Source organism: Somniosus microcephalus, chromosome 24, assembly GCF_052327205.1.
Source record: "Somniosus microcephalus isolate GS21.2 chromosome 24, FLI_Smic_1.0, whole genome shotgun sequence".
Lineage (NCBI taxonomy): Eukaryota > Metazoa > Chordata > Chondrichthyes > Squaliformes > Somniosidae > Somniosus > Somniosus microcephalus.
In genome coordinates, this window is record NC_141010.1 from 16,084,126 (window position 1) to 16,100,609 (window position 16,484).

Here is a 16,484-nt window from a genome sequence, read left to right on the forward strand (position 1 = left end):
GGATTGGGGGGCAAGGTATTGACTTGGATAGAGAACTGGTTGGCGGACAGAAAGCAAAAAAGAGTTGGAATAAACGGGTCGTTTTCTGAGTGGCAGGCAGTGACTAGTGGGGTACCGCAAGGATCGGTCCTAGGACCCCAGCTGTTCACAATATATATTAATGATGATCTGGACGAGGGAATTGGATATAATATCTCCAAATTTGCAGACGACACAAAGCTGGGTGGGAGGGTAAGCTGTGAGGAGGATGTCGGGAAACTCCAGTACGATTTGGACAGGTTGGGTGATTTGCCATGTTTCTGCCCAATGCACTATAATGTGGATAAATGTGAGGTTATCCACTTTGGTGGCAAAAACAGGAAGGCAGATTATTATTTGAATGGCAATAGATTGAGAGAAGGGGAAGTGCAGAGAGACCTGGGTGTCCTTGTGCACCAGTCGCTGAAGGTAAGCATGCAGGTGCAGCAGGCGGTTAAGAAGGCAAATGGTATGTTGGCCTTCGTAGCAAGAGGGTTCGAGTACAGGAACAAGGATGTCTTGCTACAGTTGTACAGGGCCTTGGTGAGACCGCACCTCGAGTATTATGTGCAGTTTTGGTCACCTTACCTGAGGAAGGACGTTCTTGCCATGGAGGGAGTGCAGCAAAGATTCACCAGGCTGATGCCTGGGATGGCAGGAATGACATAGGAGGAGAGATTGTGTCGATTGGGCTTATACTCACTGGAGTTTAGAAGATTGAGAGGGGATCTCATCGAAACCTATAAAATTCTGTCAGGTCTGGACAGACTAGATGCAGGAAGGATGTTTCTGATGGCCGGGGAGTCCAGAACCAGGGGTCATCGTCTAAGGATAAGGGGTAAGCCATTTAGAACTGAAATGAGGAGGAATTTCTTCACCCAGAGAGTGGTGAACCTGTGGAATTCTCTGCCACAGAGGGCGGTGGAGGCCAGTTCATTAAATATATTCAAGAAGGAGTTGGATATATTTCTTAAGGCTAAAGGGATCAAGGGATATGGGGAGAAGGCAGGGACAGGGTACTGAATTTGGATGATCAGCCATGATCTCATTAAATGTCAGAACAGGCTCGAAGGGCCAAATGGCCTACTCCTATCTTCTATGTTTCTATGTTTCCTGCAGTTGGGTGGCTTCAGTGCAGCTCTCGGGTTGGTTTTAAGTTAGGACCCCACTGTTTCCTGCTCCAGGACACTTCTTACAATTGACATTAGTGAAGTAGAGTCAAATTGTGTGTCTTCATGCCAACAATAAAATTAATATATTAAAAAAGTTACCAAGAAATACCTGGCAAGACATTTTTTTAACCCCATTAAAAAGAGGTAGTGCATCAAACAATAATTACTCTCTCTACACTTTCCTTCCCCTTTAACTGTACACAATCTGTGTCTTTACAGCAGGTGGCTTAATTTCACCACACAAAACGTCACTGTTCTTCCATCAGTAAAGACTTATCAAGCAAGTTCTGATGTTTTGTAGAAAACTCCCCCCTTGTCAGAAACACATCAGCCTGAATTATTTTGAAACACACTCGCCCACAGTTTTATTATAGTACGTACGGTTATTAAAAACTAGACCATGTAGCAGATAATTATTTTCCACAAAAGCTTCATATCAATAGTCTTTGTTGAGGTCTTGTATCTGGTATTTGACAAAGCAATATTTAAGGTGAACTTGAGCTATTCTCTACATGCTGTCTCTTGGTGACATCATTGCAGACATGGAATCAGCTGCCACGTGCATGCGGATTGACACCAGCTCGATCTCTCCACCACTTCCTTCGACATCTCCACAGCCTCTGGGTCAGATTATTACTCCGGCATCCAGTCTTGGATGAGCGTAATTTCCTCCAGCTGTACATTGGGAATACAGAATTTTCCTCCTTCCATCCAGTAGGGAATGTGGCTACTCTGCTGCATTTAAATAATGGTGGTGGGAGTGGGGACGTCAAAACCTGCTGACCTGAGGGGTGGCAGCACACCCAGAGACAGTGATGGGAATCTTACTACAGTATTGCCATTATTTGGAAGAGAGGGCTAGTAGTGGGCATACTCTTCAAGACCCTTACTTTCAGTTGGAGTGGCTGTGGCTAACAGAGTCTTTCTAACATTTAAATAGAAACCTTGAGAGCTTCTGCCCCCTTTAAACCTGGCTCCTTCAGCTGTCCTAATCTGCTTATTTATTTCATTGCTGTGGACAAACTGGCTGCCGCGTTTCCTACATTACAATAGTGGCTGCACTTCAAAAGTACTTCATTGGCTGTAAAGCATTTTGGGACGTCTGGAGGTCGTGAAAGGTGCTATATAAATGCAAGTCTTTCTTTCATATTCTAGACTGATAGTCCAGTGCATTACTGAGGAAGGGTCACATTGTTGGAAGTGTCATCCATCCACTGAATTAACCTTTAAACCAAGCTCCCTGTTTAACCAAGCTCCCGTCAGCTTGTTGTGGTGGTCAGGCAGGTGTTAAAAGATACCATGGGACTGTTCAAAGAACAGCAGAGCATTCTCCCTGTGGCCCGACCAGCATTCCTCCGCTAACCAACACCAGCCAAAACATTAACTGCCCATTCATTTCATCTCACATAAATACATTTGCTTACAGAACAGACACTGCACTTCAGATATAGATATATGACACACTCTCAACTGACGTGAAATCTACCCCTGCCATCTCCAGTTTTGTTAGCATCATTAGAACCTATATAATAAACTGATCAAAGCTTAAATAATGTGACTTTTTTTTGGTTGACTGCTTTAGGGATCAGAGAGATTTCAAAGCTCTCTTCTTCAGAGTGCTATCTTGTTCTTTGTATCCCTCAGGAGTTTTATTTAAGTACAATAAAACATGAAATCTAAACTTATCATTGCTCAATTAGGTAGAATATAATCACGTACAAAAATAAATATATCTTTGACCCCTTCCTCATAATTCGGGGCAGACTGTATGACAGCAGAAATCGGTTGGTTAGGAACAAGGCGGTTAGGAAGAAAATAATTTGTACTTATACGATGTCTTTCATGTCCTCCAGACATCCCAGGGTGCTTCACAACCAATGAATTACTTTTGTAGTAGTAGTCATCACTATTGTTACGTAGAAGGTTTAAGTTTAATGTACCACATAGGTTCTTCATTCCATTATTATATGGTTCTTGTAATTAAGCTCTGTTTTCAAAACATTTAGATTCTTGCCCCATTCTTACATTTGTCAAATTAAAAAAAGTGCAGTGTTACTTAGTGGAAGACTAAGTGACTGATTAGGCAAAACTATATTTAGTTCTAGTAAAAGATCTACATCGAAAACATTAAGCTTTCTTTCCTCTTTTCAGACAGTTATTTGGATTCATAGAATGATACAGCACAGAAAGAGGCCATTGGGCCCACCCTGGCTCCTTGGTACAGTTCTCCAATTAATCCCACTCCCCTGCTCTTTCCCCATAGCCCTGTAAATTCTTTCCCTTAAGTATTTATCCAATTCTTTTTTGAATGTTACAAGGGCAATTAGCCGTGAACGAATAAAAAAAACCTATTGAATCAGCTTCCACCACCCTTTAAGGCAGTGCATTCCTCGCTGTGGAAAAACATGTTTCCTCATGTCGCCTCTGGTTCATTTGCCAATTACCTTCAATGTGTGTCCTTGGTTACCAACCCTTCTGCCACTGGAAACAGTTTCTCCTTATTTACTCTATCAAATCTCCCCTTAACCTTCTCTGTTCCAAGGAGAACAATCCCAGCTTCTCCACATGACTGAAGTCCCTCATCCCTGGTACCCTAGTAAATCTCTTCTGTACCTTCTCCAAGGCCTTGACATCCTTCCTAAAGTGTGGTGTTCAGAATTGAACACACTACCATATCGGAGGCCTAACCAGTGTTTTATAAAGGTTTAGCAAGCTGTGTATTTCCAGCATTATCTATTTTTAAAAGCTTTGACTGCATATGCCAATGAAAATCCCCCCAAATGATTACCCTCAATTTCCACTAGAGGGCACAAATGCAACACATCTATAGAAACTGTACCATAGAATTAATACATCTACCCAGACACAGATAAAAGTCAAATTAGAGCCAAAAATCGAAGTACTAGCACCAGAAACAGCTGTACTACAGTCAACTGTCTCTCCCTAGTTTCAGGCAGCAAACTGCAGATGGATTGCTTTCCCCAACACCTCCCCCTGTAGGTCTCCTCTTTTCCAGGGAGGCAGTATGTTGGTTGAGGTGAGCAGAAGCTGTGACTTTTATCACGTTGGGCTCCAGAAATGGAGCTTAAGACTATTGGTACTTCTGAAGACCAAACATCTATTTGTCCCATGAATCATAGAAATCAAAATGTTATAGCACAGAATCAAGCCAGCCATTCAGCCCACTTATTCTGCACCGATGTCTTTCTCCACGAGTCACCTAATCATTCCATATTAAATCATCTTCTGATCATTATATTGATTACTGGTCTGGAGGAGGACATCAGCAACATATAATTAAATTTGCCAATAACACCAAATTGTGCAGCGGAGTAATGACCTTACTCTGAGAATTAGATAGATTGGAGAAGTGGGTCCAAGATTGGCAAGTGGCCTTTAATAGGTGCTGTTATGCACTTGGGTGTACATAATAAGGGTGTGGAATACAACATGAATATTCAATTAACAAAAAGGAAGGAATTGGGAATCATCACTGATCTCTCCCTCAACATTTCAATGCAGTATCAGGGAGTTGCGTAGAAGTTCCTTTCTAGCATTTAAAAAATAATCATTTTTATGGGATGTGGGTGTTGCTGGCAAGGGCAGCATTTATTGCCCATCCCTAATTGAGAAGGTGGTGGTAAGCCGCCTTCTTGAACCGCTGCATTCCGTGTGGTGAAGGTACTCCCACAGTGCGGTTAGGGAGAGCGTGCCAGGATTTTGATCCAGCGACGATGAAGGATCGGCCGATATATTTCCAAGTCAGGATGGTGTGTGACTTGGAGATGGTGTTCCCATGCGCCTACTGCCCTTGTCCTTCTAGGTGGTCGCGGGTTTGGGAGGTGCAAATTTGATACAACTAAATGGCTTACTAGGCCACTTCAGACAGCAGCCGAGAGTCAACCACATTGGCGTGGAAATGGAGTCACATGTAGGACAGACAGCAGACCGGCGTGGAAATGGAGTCACATATAGGACAGACAGACCAGCGTGGAAATGGAGTCACATATAAGACAGACAGCAGACCAAGGATGGCAGGTTTCCTTTCCTAAAAGGACATTAGTGAGCCGACTGGGTTTTTAATGACAAACAGCCAGCTTCATGGTCACTTTTACCAGCTTTTTCTTTTTAGATTTTAGTTTTATTTCAAAAATGAATTCAAATTCTCAAACTGCCATGGTGAAATTTGAACTTGCGACCTCAAATATTAGCCCAGGCCTCTGGATTACTGGTTCAACAGCATAACTACTACCATACCCTCATATAAACCACAGCAATTACATTCTCTTTACCTATTATTGTAATTTCTTTGAAAAATTATGAGGTTCATCAAGCACTACCTGCTTTTAGAAATCCATGCTGACTGGCTCTGATTAACTCAAATTCCTCCAAGTCTGTAGAAATTTCAATCTGTATTATTTTTGAAATTTCCTTATTGAGATCTGCACTATATCGAACCAGTCTCAGTGAATCCAAATATTTCCAGAACCCCCCCCCCCCTCAAAAGGGCAATCTGTTGCCCTCTGGCACCATGCACAAATCATTAATGTAAGAGCATTGACAGCAAGTGCTAGCAGGCTATTTCACCCCAGGGGTCTCAAAGCTAAGCCTGACCCTGCCCTCACCCAGTGCCCCACATATCCAATTCTGGGTTTTTCTCCTACCTAACCCAGAGGTGCTGAAGCCAATTGTAGAGCTCTTGCTGTCACCTGATTGAGATTAAACATAGACCAGGGATTGAATTTGGGATCTTCCTGATGTTCAGGTATAATGGGAATTTCTCTTCCCTTTCCTGGTTAAATTTTACAAGGGATAATCATCTTCCTGATTTAGTCAAGTTAACATGTTGACCCATTATGAAAGCATGACAAATGATGAACTGAGTTTAAAAAAAAAAAAAATCAATATTACTGTTTAGAATTGCAAAATTATATTTAGGTTGTCCAAATAATTGGAGTTTTTTTTTGAAAACTTGGTGTCAATTCCATTCCCATAATTTGTTCATCTTGCGTGACCCAGGGTCAGCATCAAGCTCTCTCAGATTGGGCATAGTACAGCTCGAAACAGGGTAAAGCACCCAACACTCTGCACCAGATTTTTATTAAAAGGTAACCAAAAGACTTGAGTTGCAATATCCTAAATAGCCACTTTTCATAGAAACTTCGAAACTGATGAGGAATTAAAACTTTAACAAAAGTCCCATCTATTTACTGTAGCAAAAAAATCAGCAATATAGATGGAGATGTACACATTACACAGATGGCTTTCACCACACCCATTCAACTCGCCCACACACTCACTTTTCCAGAAGAGCAGGCTGCTTTTATGGAACAATTTTCTTATCCAGAGTTCATTCACCCACCCACCCCCTTCCTCCTAACAAAGAGTGAGGATCATTGGATAATGATCAAGAACTAAAATAAATCCTAGCTGATTTCCCCCCCTTAACCCAGGAATGCTGAAGGCAACTGCAAAGACCCAGCATTGCATTTTGCTCAGCAATACATTATTTAATGATAATTGGTGTAATCTGTTAGTATGAGCATATGGAACTTAGCCAGAATAAATCACCATAACCATTATCAATCAATATGCCAATCAGCTGATCTTTGAAAAGACAAATAGCAAGTGAATTGTTGTGTTGTCAAACTAGCCTGGATGGGCCTGGTTATTTTGCACAATACTCTCAACGGCGATCTGGGCTTAATTCTAAGGATAAGACAGTTTACCTTACTCAATACCAAAACAATCACTAAAATGTGCTTTTAGTCTTTAATTTACCACCTAAAAATTGGTTTATTTAACAGGTGAAAATCAAAATATCATAATTATATTGTATAAAGATCAATCAGTATGCAGGTTTATTACATAAATGTAAATAATGAAGCTGCTTTGTGTATTCGGTTCCCCAAACATTTAATTTTTTCTTGTAAAAATGGTTTTAGTCTATACTTTTAACCGTGCCTTAAAAAAAATCTGCATTCGCTTCTTTTCCTCAAAATTAGATTCCCCATTAGTTACCAAACTAAATAAAATCAGAAAGAATCTAAAACCAATGAATGGATTTTACAACTTATGGGCATCAAAGCATAACTTGAAAAGTTGTATATTCAGTCATTTTAAAAAAGCTATTGTACAGAGAATAAGCTTTTAATAACAAAATGATTTTATTCAGAAAATCAGCATGTGTACAACCTGCGATAAAAATCCAGATAGCCAATGCATATAAAGGGCTTTGAGCTATTTAAATTTGAGCTTAAGATCAGGTGATAAATATATGCAGTGTGTTTCTCCCCTGCCACCCCTCACTTTTCTTTAGAACCTTAGAAATTAGAGTAGAACATTCATTAGAAATGAATATAAAACAAAATAATCTTTTTAAAACATATATAAAACAAGTTTGCGCTTTAGGACCAGCAACTGCGATGGCGCTTTGAGATCCCTTATATCAGGAAGCATGGCATGCTGAATCCACTAAAGCACAATGTAACAGAAAGGAATAATGCAGGTTGTAGCCTCCAGTCCACTGAGATCTCCACCGCATCTCAGTTAGGTGACAAACTGGTTGGTGGCAGCTGGGGATCATTCCCCTCTGCCACATGCAGGTGGGAAGAGAAATTAACTGGCCATTACACCACTGTTGAACGTATTGCATACCTCGGAGTGATCAACTAACACCACTACACAGATAGCCTGGGAGCAGGCTGCTTACGCCACATGGTTACGCAGCCCAGGGAAAAACCTGCAAGGCTTGAAATGACAAAAAGATGAGCACACTTCTACGAAGGAAAGCAGACCCTGAAAGAAATTCTCTCGTTTCCAAATTCTGCTAGATCTATTTTATGATTAATTAGAAAATGCAAAATATACTTTACCAATTACTAATACAAAAAAAGCTGTAGCCTACCTGAATATTCTTTTCACACTCAGTTTGTTGATGAAGGACGAGTTCACTTTCCAGCAGAAATTTTTTTCCACACTTATCACAGATCTGCATTCGACTGTGAGTGACATTCATGTGTTTTTCAAGATACCAGCGATTGTTGAAGACTCTGGGACATTTCTCACAGGTGAGATTATGTTTTTCTTCAATTTGCTTTCCTTTCTGGGTTGGAGATTTAGAGTTTTTACTTTTTCTCTTTCTCTGCTCAGGCATATCAATTGTGTTTTCCCTTGAAGGAGTTGCTTCTGCCGTTACCATTCTGGTTGTTTCCTTGGGTTTTCGGTGTTTGATGTTGTCTTCTATTTCTTCATCTTCTTGTCCATCATCTTCAGTGTCAATATCATCCTCATCATCATCATCTTCATCCTCATCGTCCCCTTCATCATTTTCCCCTTCACTGGAGTCAACCATGGCAGTTTTCTCAGACTGTGAAGACACACCTTCTGTCCCTTTTGAAACATGTAAAGTTTGGTTATTAAGGTTCACCTCAACGATAATTTGTTCCCGGTTATAGGATCGTTGGTCATCCGAGTCATCAGAGTCTTCTGCATCTCCTTCCATTCCATGTACGTCTTCAACTTGCTTACTTTCTTCATAATATGTTTGGTCTCTTGCTTTCAGGTGTCGTTTCGCCATCTTATCCTCTACTTTCACCAAATAGGGTCTATTCCCTTCTCTCGAGTAAATCTTGGTGGATAAATCAAGTTCTTTGTCAGCATTACAATAAAATGGAGGCGAGATCCGAGAGCACTGCTTTCCCTCCTGGGCCATCCCAGAAACATGCAAAGCACAGCTGTCAATCAGATTCTTGCAAGAGTTCGCAATATGACTCATCCGAAGGACCCTGACTATATGTACCACCTCCTGTACATCACATGCAATCACATTAAGTCTAGATCTATAAATAAAGCATAGGATCTGATTGAAACTTTGTGAAGTTAGGATCTCAGTAATGAGTTCAAATTGCTGCAACCACTTGGTCTGTGTGAAGAGTAATAGAAGAAACCAGCTGAAAGCAGTCGGCACTATTTTGTTAGCAACAAACGACTGCTTCCGTCTTATCACAACAATGTTGTCATCACAGAGGTGAGGCTCAAACATGCGCTGCTCTGTTTGTTCATCAAACATGTACAATGGAAACAGACATTCTCCTGTAGAGGGTACTCAACCAAAGGGTAGATGGAAATCAATCGTTCGCTGTAAGAAGAAGAAACAAAGATCTTAGCATTACCTGAAAATCAGTAAGCTTGGTACATTTGGAAGTTTGACAATAACTGACAGAAGTATAAAAGCAGCATAAATAGTACAGTATACAAGTGAAAAATAATTGAAGGTACAGCATGCCTCTTTAAACATGTATAGCTGCATCACATTATTAGAGACCCATCTTTACCTCGCAAGAATCTTCAGCTTGATTCTATGAACAGAATTACTAAACTTTTCCTGTAATTCAGTTTTATTAATTTATTTAGAATAATTTCAAGCAAGATACATCTACAGATCAATGGACACAATTCCATAGTCATTCTATTAAAAGGTTCCAATTTAACACAATGATTAAGTTAACAATTAATCCACCACAATAATAAATCAAGTTCATAAAAATTCCTTGGATAAATTGAAAATATAACAATTCTTTAGAATGTTAAAGAATAAGCATGTTTATCTTGCATCTCTAAAGCCTGGAGTCTAGATCCCAATAACTACAATTAAGCTCATGGATCTCATATTGACACAAGTCAGCTCTTGACTATGTGGCTGGTTGACTGGATAGTGCACAGAAATGTCCTCTAGTATTCAACAGATCATTAACTCAAATCAATTTCATCAAAAGTTGCATGAGAGAGCAATATACAAATGTGGGGGTTAAATTATTATACACTACAGATACAAGGCAGGTAGATGGAGTTAAGATACAGATCAGCCAACATCTAATGTAATAGGGAAAAAGGATCGAGGGGCTGAATGGCCTACTCCTGTATAATATAACAGGACAATTTTGCAATCCTTAACCACAGTTGAAAATCCTAATGTAGAAATGAGTAGGGCTTGGAATATATTTTGCAGTTTTCCAAAAATACATTTCTAATACCTTTGAAACTGGGAGTTTTGTTGCAAGTAAAAAAAATGCATCAGATTGTAAAATATTTCTATGTGGGATTGTGCAATTCCTCAAACAGGTGCTGGCAAGTCATGTACCTCCAGTGGGCAAGAAGCTAGAAGACATATTGCCAGGTGTCCAAAATGCCATTCTTCAACTAGCCCAAAGAATCGCCCTCCAATTTCCTCTTCTCCAAGTGAGGTCGAAGCGAAAGGTCAGACAACCCCACACAAATGCAGGCTTACTTTCTTCTTTTAAAAAAAAATTGTGGAAAAATTTCCTGCAAGAGATACAAATTCCCTAAAGTTACTTGTACATTGTATGAATCAGTTGTGGTTTAGAGAACATAAAATGGAATACAGAATTTATTTCATAAGTGAAGAGGCCAAGGCAATTTGATAGTGACATGTGAGGCAAGACTATCTTCATAAGTGGTTCACAAAAGTCCAGCAAAAAAAAAAACTTTGCATAAATCAGCTAACAAATATACACTTTTCCCTTATAGGACTATTACAAAAGGATGCCATAGTATGCAATATGCCTCGTCAGTTGCAACTTAACAAGAGTGGAAAACCATCTTGAAAATCTCAATGGCCTGGAATTTGCGATGAGAATAACAGTGAGGCTATCAGTGCTCAACGTTATAATGGAGGAAATCTGACTGCAACTTCTGCAGTGCGCACATGCGCAGTTAAACGCGGAAATCCAGAAGTTGCTGTCAGAGATACCCTGCTCCTCCAGAGAGTGCGCTGTTGCAGTCCTCACCAATAGACTTGGCATTGAAATGACTACAACAGCAGGAGCTTGCTATACTTCACCATTAGTTCCGCACTAAAAACGTTCAGGCTGGTGCATTCAGGAGTGAGTTTTTAGACAGCGTGTTAAGACATAATTACTGCTGAACAACCTCTCTGGCCCTGAAAAATTAATTTTGTAAGTGTGGAGTCTCATTCCCAGAGAAGAAAATTAGCGTTGGAGATTTTTTTTTTTTTTTTTTTTTTTTTTGAAACTTTCCTGTCTGTCTCTTAACTCTCTCCCTTAATCCCATGTGTATTTCCCAATCTATATTTTGCTTTCTGTACACCATTTATATGTCCTGGTTTGGACGCTCCGTGGCTCAGTGAGGATTCTTCAATCTGATTGGTTGAAGAGTCTTGCTGTTTCTTTCCCTGTTCACAGATGCCACAGGTCTCCTGTAGAGGGCGCCGCAATGGAAAGACGCCAGAATAGAGGAAATCTCCGTTGACAAGCCAGAGAAATATCTGTGGGCAGCTGTCAGCAAGGTGAACGGCGAGCGCCGCCCTGTGTCACCGAGAGCAACATCCGGGCCATTATAATTCAACGACCTATGTTGACATGAAAAAAATATGCTCCACTGAATGAATGAGAGAGCTTGGTCAAAGTTTTAACTTCATTACTTTAAATAAGTAACAAGTACTTTACAAAAGAATACAAAATTATGTTCACGGAGCACAGCATTTCGAAGTGCCAATGAAACACATGATAGAGTGGCAGTTGATGATAGCAAGCTATCTGGAGGAACATGACTGGCCCAGTGGTAATTCACCAATGTTTTTATCTCCCACCATGAAGAAGCACCTAACCTTCACAGAACTCCACACAACAGCATGATTGAGACCAGCAACTCAGCAGAATGAGACACACTGACAGAGACACAAAAAGAACCCACACTTCACTCGCCTTGGCACTTCTCAAAGCTACAATGAGCTGTGCTAGTCCATTTACTTTACATCTTTTACAGCATATATAATTTGGTAGTGTAGTGGTTATGTTACCGGACTAGAGGCCTGAGTGTTCAAATCCCACCATGGCAGTTTGAGATGTGAATTATTATTTTTTTTTTTAAAAAGTAACAGCTATTCGATTGTTGTAAAAACCCAACTGGGTCACGAATGTTCTTTATCTGCTATTCCTACCCAGTGTGGCCTATATGTTAATCAAGTCCCAAACCAATGTGACTGACTTAACTGCCCTCTTGAAATGGCCTAGCAAGCCACTCAGTTGTATCAAACTGCTACAAAGACTGCAGCGATTCAAGGCAGCAACCCATCACCCCCTTTACAGAGCAACTAGGGATGTGTAATATATTGCAGCCTTGCCAACGATGCCCACATCAAGAATTAATATTTTTTTTATTTTTAAATCAGAATTAAAATCCCTGTGGTCTGCCTTAAAAACCTTCTTAAAATTCAGCTTTTCAATCTGGCCTCCATTCCCCTCTCAACTTTACTCCCATGGCTCACCATCTGCTCCTTTTACTATTGCTTTGTAAAATGCCTTGGGCTTTCTTGTACAGTACATAGAAGCACGATATAAATACAAGCTGTTGTTTTTAAGGTTTTTTCCATAAAAGTACACTACTTGGTGGTAAATGCCACAAAATAGGACCTGGTGTCATTTTACATTATTACCAGGGTATGCGTCAGTGAATCACAGCAAATTTCAATACCTTGTACGGTAATACAATTCCCAATGCTATATTTTAGTCCTTACTTTTAGCACAGTGACAAATATATTTCAATTCCAAAAAGCCATTTATAAATCAAAACATTTGGTCCTAAGTATTTATTTGGAGATGTCTTTCCATCCTCCTTCTTGGGAAGAATCAAGTCTCAACATTGAGGCTTTGTAGAGGGAACTGCTCTTAGATGATGGATAACAGCAAAACAGTTCCACCTTCAGCTTACTAAGAGTTGGTTAAGGTAGTTGAATAACAATACTATTGCGGAGAGGAAATAGGCATTCTGATAAAATGCAAAAGGGTCAAGCTTAAAAAGAAAAGAAAGTGATAGATATTCCAAGGTGCATAACCGTTGTGGCAGTGATGGAAATCTGACCCGCACCCGGACTCTTAAGGAAAATACTGCAGAACCACTTTCAGTGCAAATGCAGCACTAAAGTAAGGCAGTGGTCCAGCTGTACCAGTTGCAAACACTTCTAAAGCAAAACACATTAAAGTAGGACAAAAACACGGGGGGGGGGGGTGGCTATTTACTAATATTAGGAAAAATTTAGTCTAATGATTATATAAATTACTTGTAATTAGCATAATTCCATTATCCCCAGGAATAAATGTACTTCTATGAAGATAGGAACTACAGTTTGGAGTTGTATAGTTAGTAATACTTTTGAAATGGATAGGGATGATAGGACCAGAGACCATGCCTACAAATCCATTGACAAAGTTAGGTTGATGCCAGGAACAAACTGTCAAGCAATGGCGAGTATGGAGTCACTTCAGTTCTTTAGGAAGGAACTTGACGAGTTTAAATGAAAAGGGCGTAACCAGTTACTGTATAAGGAGTAAAGTGATGGTTGGTTGTGACTGTGATTCTGGCATGGGCTAACTGCAGTCTTCTGGGTATGTATTTTCACTCATTTGCACTGGTGTCAGTTGTGGCTCAGTTGGTAGCACTCTTGCTTCTGAGGCACAAGGTTAAGTTCAAGTCCCACTCGAGATTTGACATACAATCTAGGCTGGAACTCCAGTGCTGTAAGGAGGGAGTGCTTCACGGTCGGAGGTGCCGTCTTTCAGAGGAGTGTTAAACCAAGGCCATGTCTGCCCCCTCAGGTGGGCATACAAGATCTCATGCCACTATTTCGAAGAAGAACAGGGGAGTTCTCCACGGTGTCCCGGCCAATATTTATCCTTCAACCAACATCACAAACAGATTATCTGGTCATTATCACATTGCTGTTTGTGGGAGCTTGCTGTGCACAATTTGGCTGTCATGTTGCCTACATTACAACAGTGACTACACATCAAAAGTACTTCGCTGGCTGTAAAGCACTTTGGGACATCCTGAGAGCGTGAAAGGCGAGTTCTTTCTTCCTTTTGGGATTATCAGTATGTTCCTGGTGTCAGGGTTGCTAAAAAGATAGCAGATGGAATTTAAACTTTAAAGGACTGCCTTGCTAAGTTGCAGAGGGCTCAACAGCATTAGGTAAGACGGAAGATTACATTTTTTTTTTTAATTCTTTTTTTCTGGTCTGCTGCCAAGGCCACTGGCTACGCCAACACTACAAGTGGAACCACAACCATTTCCTTCTTCACACCCAAGACAGGCAAATTAGCAACGGTGGCAGCACATATACTAAAAATTGGAAATGCCATTGGGAGACCACAAAACTTATGATATTGATCTTGACTGAGACAATCGATCAGGATAGAGGCACTTGCCTGGGGCAAGCAGAAGTTCCGCCCATTGAAATTGTGCTGCCATAGAGACCCAGAGGTAAATCTGTCCCAGGTGAGTTTATGCAGAAATCACTTGAGGTTGCAGATGATAACGTACTACCCAAGTGCCTTACGTGAAATAAACTGGAAGTTTAAACTCAGGTCCGAGTAAGCACAGACCCACAATACAAAACTGATGTAATTTGATGGGCTCTCTTTTAAAGAAAGGTTAGATAAATATTTGGTTAAGAACAGTATTAAAGCTTATAAATGGTAATTGCAGATTAAACTATGCGAGTACCCTGTAGAACAACATTTCCTGAGGTGTTAGGGCCATGGAAAGAATGCACTTGCATGGTTAGATGTACAGGAAACTTTGTGCTATCCGGCACCGACGGGACCGAGCTGTTGCCGTCCCATCAAAACTGCCGGACAAACCAGCACTAATGTTGAAACATACGGAGATTTTGAGCTCCGTATCAGGCAACAAACCCTGTTGCTTACAGCTTCTAAACAGTCGGCCGTACCTTGCAAGCGTTCCTGTAGCTTAGCAACAGCTTCAGCGAGACCTTGCAGAGCCTGACTGGTGAAAAAAAAAAGCAATGAAAAGAAAAAAAACCTAACGAAACGGCTCCTGATTTTTGCCGGTGGCTCGAGCATTCCAGACAGTTAACCTCCGGATAAACCAAAGTTTCCTGTAGATCATGTAATTTTATATATATTGTGTAAGTGTAAGGTGAAAGTTTGATAGAGTCAAGATTGTACATAATCTGTAGGGAGATGGGTTGCATGCCTTTTGTCATTCAAAAGGCCATAAAATGGTTAGCACATGGAATGAAAAAATTCCATGCTGGATTGGGGCTTCTCAAGTTAATTTACAGCATGGTTAAAGCACATTGCTGGATCAGAGTTGAGTAACCTATGCACTGCATCCTACAACATACTTGGTGCTCGTTGACCTACATTGGCTCCCGGTCCGGCAACGCCTCATTTTAAAATTATCATCCTCGTTTTCAAATCCCTTCATGGCCCTGCCCCTCCCTAGCTCTGTAACCTCCTCCAGCCGGACAACCCTCGGAGATATCTGCACTCCTCCAATTCTGGCCTCGTTTGCATCTGATTTTCTGCGGCCGACCACTGGCAGGCGTGCCTTCAGCTGCCTAGGCCCAAAGCTCTGTAATTCCCTCCCTAAACATCGCCGCCTCTTTCTCCCCTTTAAAGACGCTTCTTAAACTTACCTCTGTGACCAAGTCACCTATCCTAATATCTCATGCGGCTCGGTGTCAAATTTTGTTTGATAACTCTCCTGTGAAGCGCCGTGGGACGTTTTACTATGTTCAAGGTACTATATAAATTTAAGTTATTGTACTACCTGATTTTGGTGCTGACAATAGATGCCCAAAAAGTGTGCAAATGTTCCACAGTGCCATCCCTCAGTTCAATCAACAAGTGTGTCAATTCTTGTCTTGCAATCAGTCATCATTACTTGATTCAGTGCAGACATCATGGGTGTCATTTTCAACTTCATTGCCTGGGCTGTATCCTGGTGGAGCGGATCACCCGCCCTTTATGAAACCTGCCCGATTCATTTCTACAATGGGTCGGAGATTCTCTCCACCAGGATACCACCCAGATGGCCAATTTGAAAATTACCTCAATATGAACTCCTCATCCTGCTATTCCAGCTGCCACAGCCATTTGTCCATTATCACTAACATTCGAGTCTTTCCTTACAGTTCCACCATATTAGGTTTGGCTTTCCATGTGGAGTTTTCCCCAAGTGTGATCCATTCAATCACTCGGAGGGCAGTGATCTTCAGCCATATGGTACATAATCTACCCATCACAATTATGTCATGCAAGTCACTCATTAGTCGATCACTGCTCCCCCCACCACATAGCCAAAAGTGCCCAGCCTCTGCTTTTGTCAAGGTCCAGCTTTTAGTCTCAGACAATCTCTGACATCCAAGGATAGGCTGCCTCCTCCACAGTGGTTATTACGCTTGTGTATAGGTAATTCTCAATTTAGTAATTATCACCAGCAGGTCTAGA

General features: G+C 40.9%; 1 protein-coding gene across 6 annotated transcripts in view; it reads right to left on the reverse strand.

Moving 5' to 3' along the window:
* The window catches only part of LOC147101090 (zinc finger protein 652-like), a 77,265-nt gene that overhangs the window by 37,414 nt on the left and 23,367 nt on the right, over window positions 1–16,484 (reverse strand). For 3 of the 6 annotated variants that reach the window (XM_085966265.1, XM_085966270.1, XM_085966267.1), the window contains exons 2-3: window positions 10,333–10,514; window positions 8,098–9,330 (exon numbers count right to left, since the gene is read on the reverse strand). In XM_085966265.1, coding sequence (XP_085822391.1) covers window positions 8,098–9,261 — 1,164 coding nt within the window. In that variant the 5' untranslated portion in view covers window positions 9,262–9,330; window positions 10,333–10,514. Of the gene's footprint in view, window positions 1–8,097; window positions 9,331–10,225; window positions 10,312–10,332; window positions 10,515–16,484 lie in introns of those variants that run through there. The other 3 variants (XM_085966268.1, XM_085966269.1, XM_085966264.1) reach the window with 2 other exon arrangements.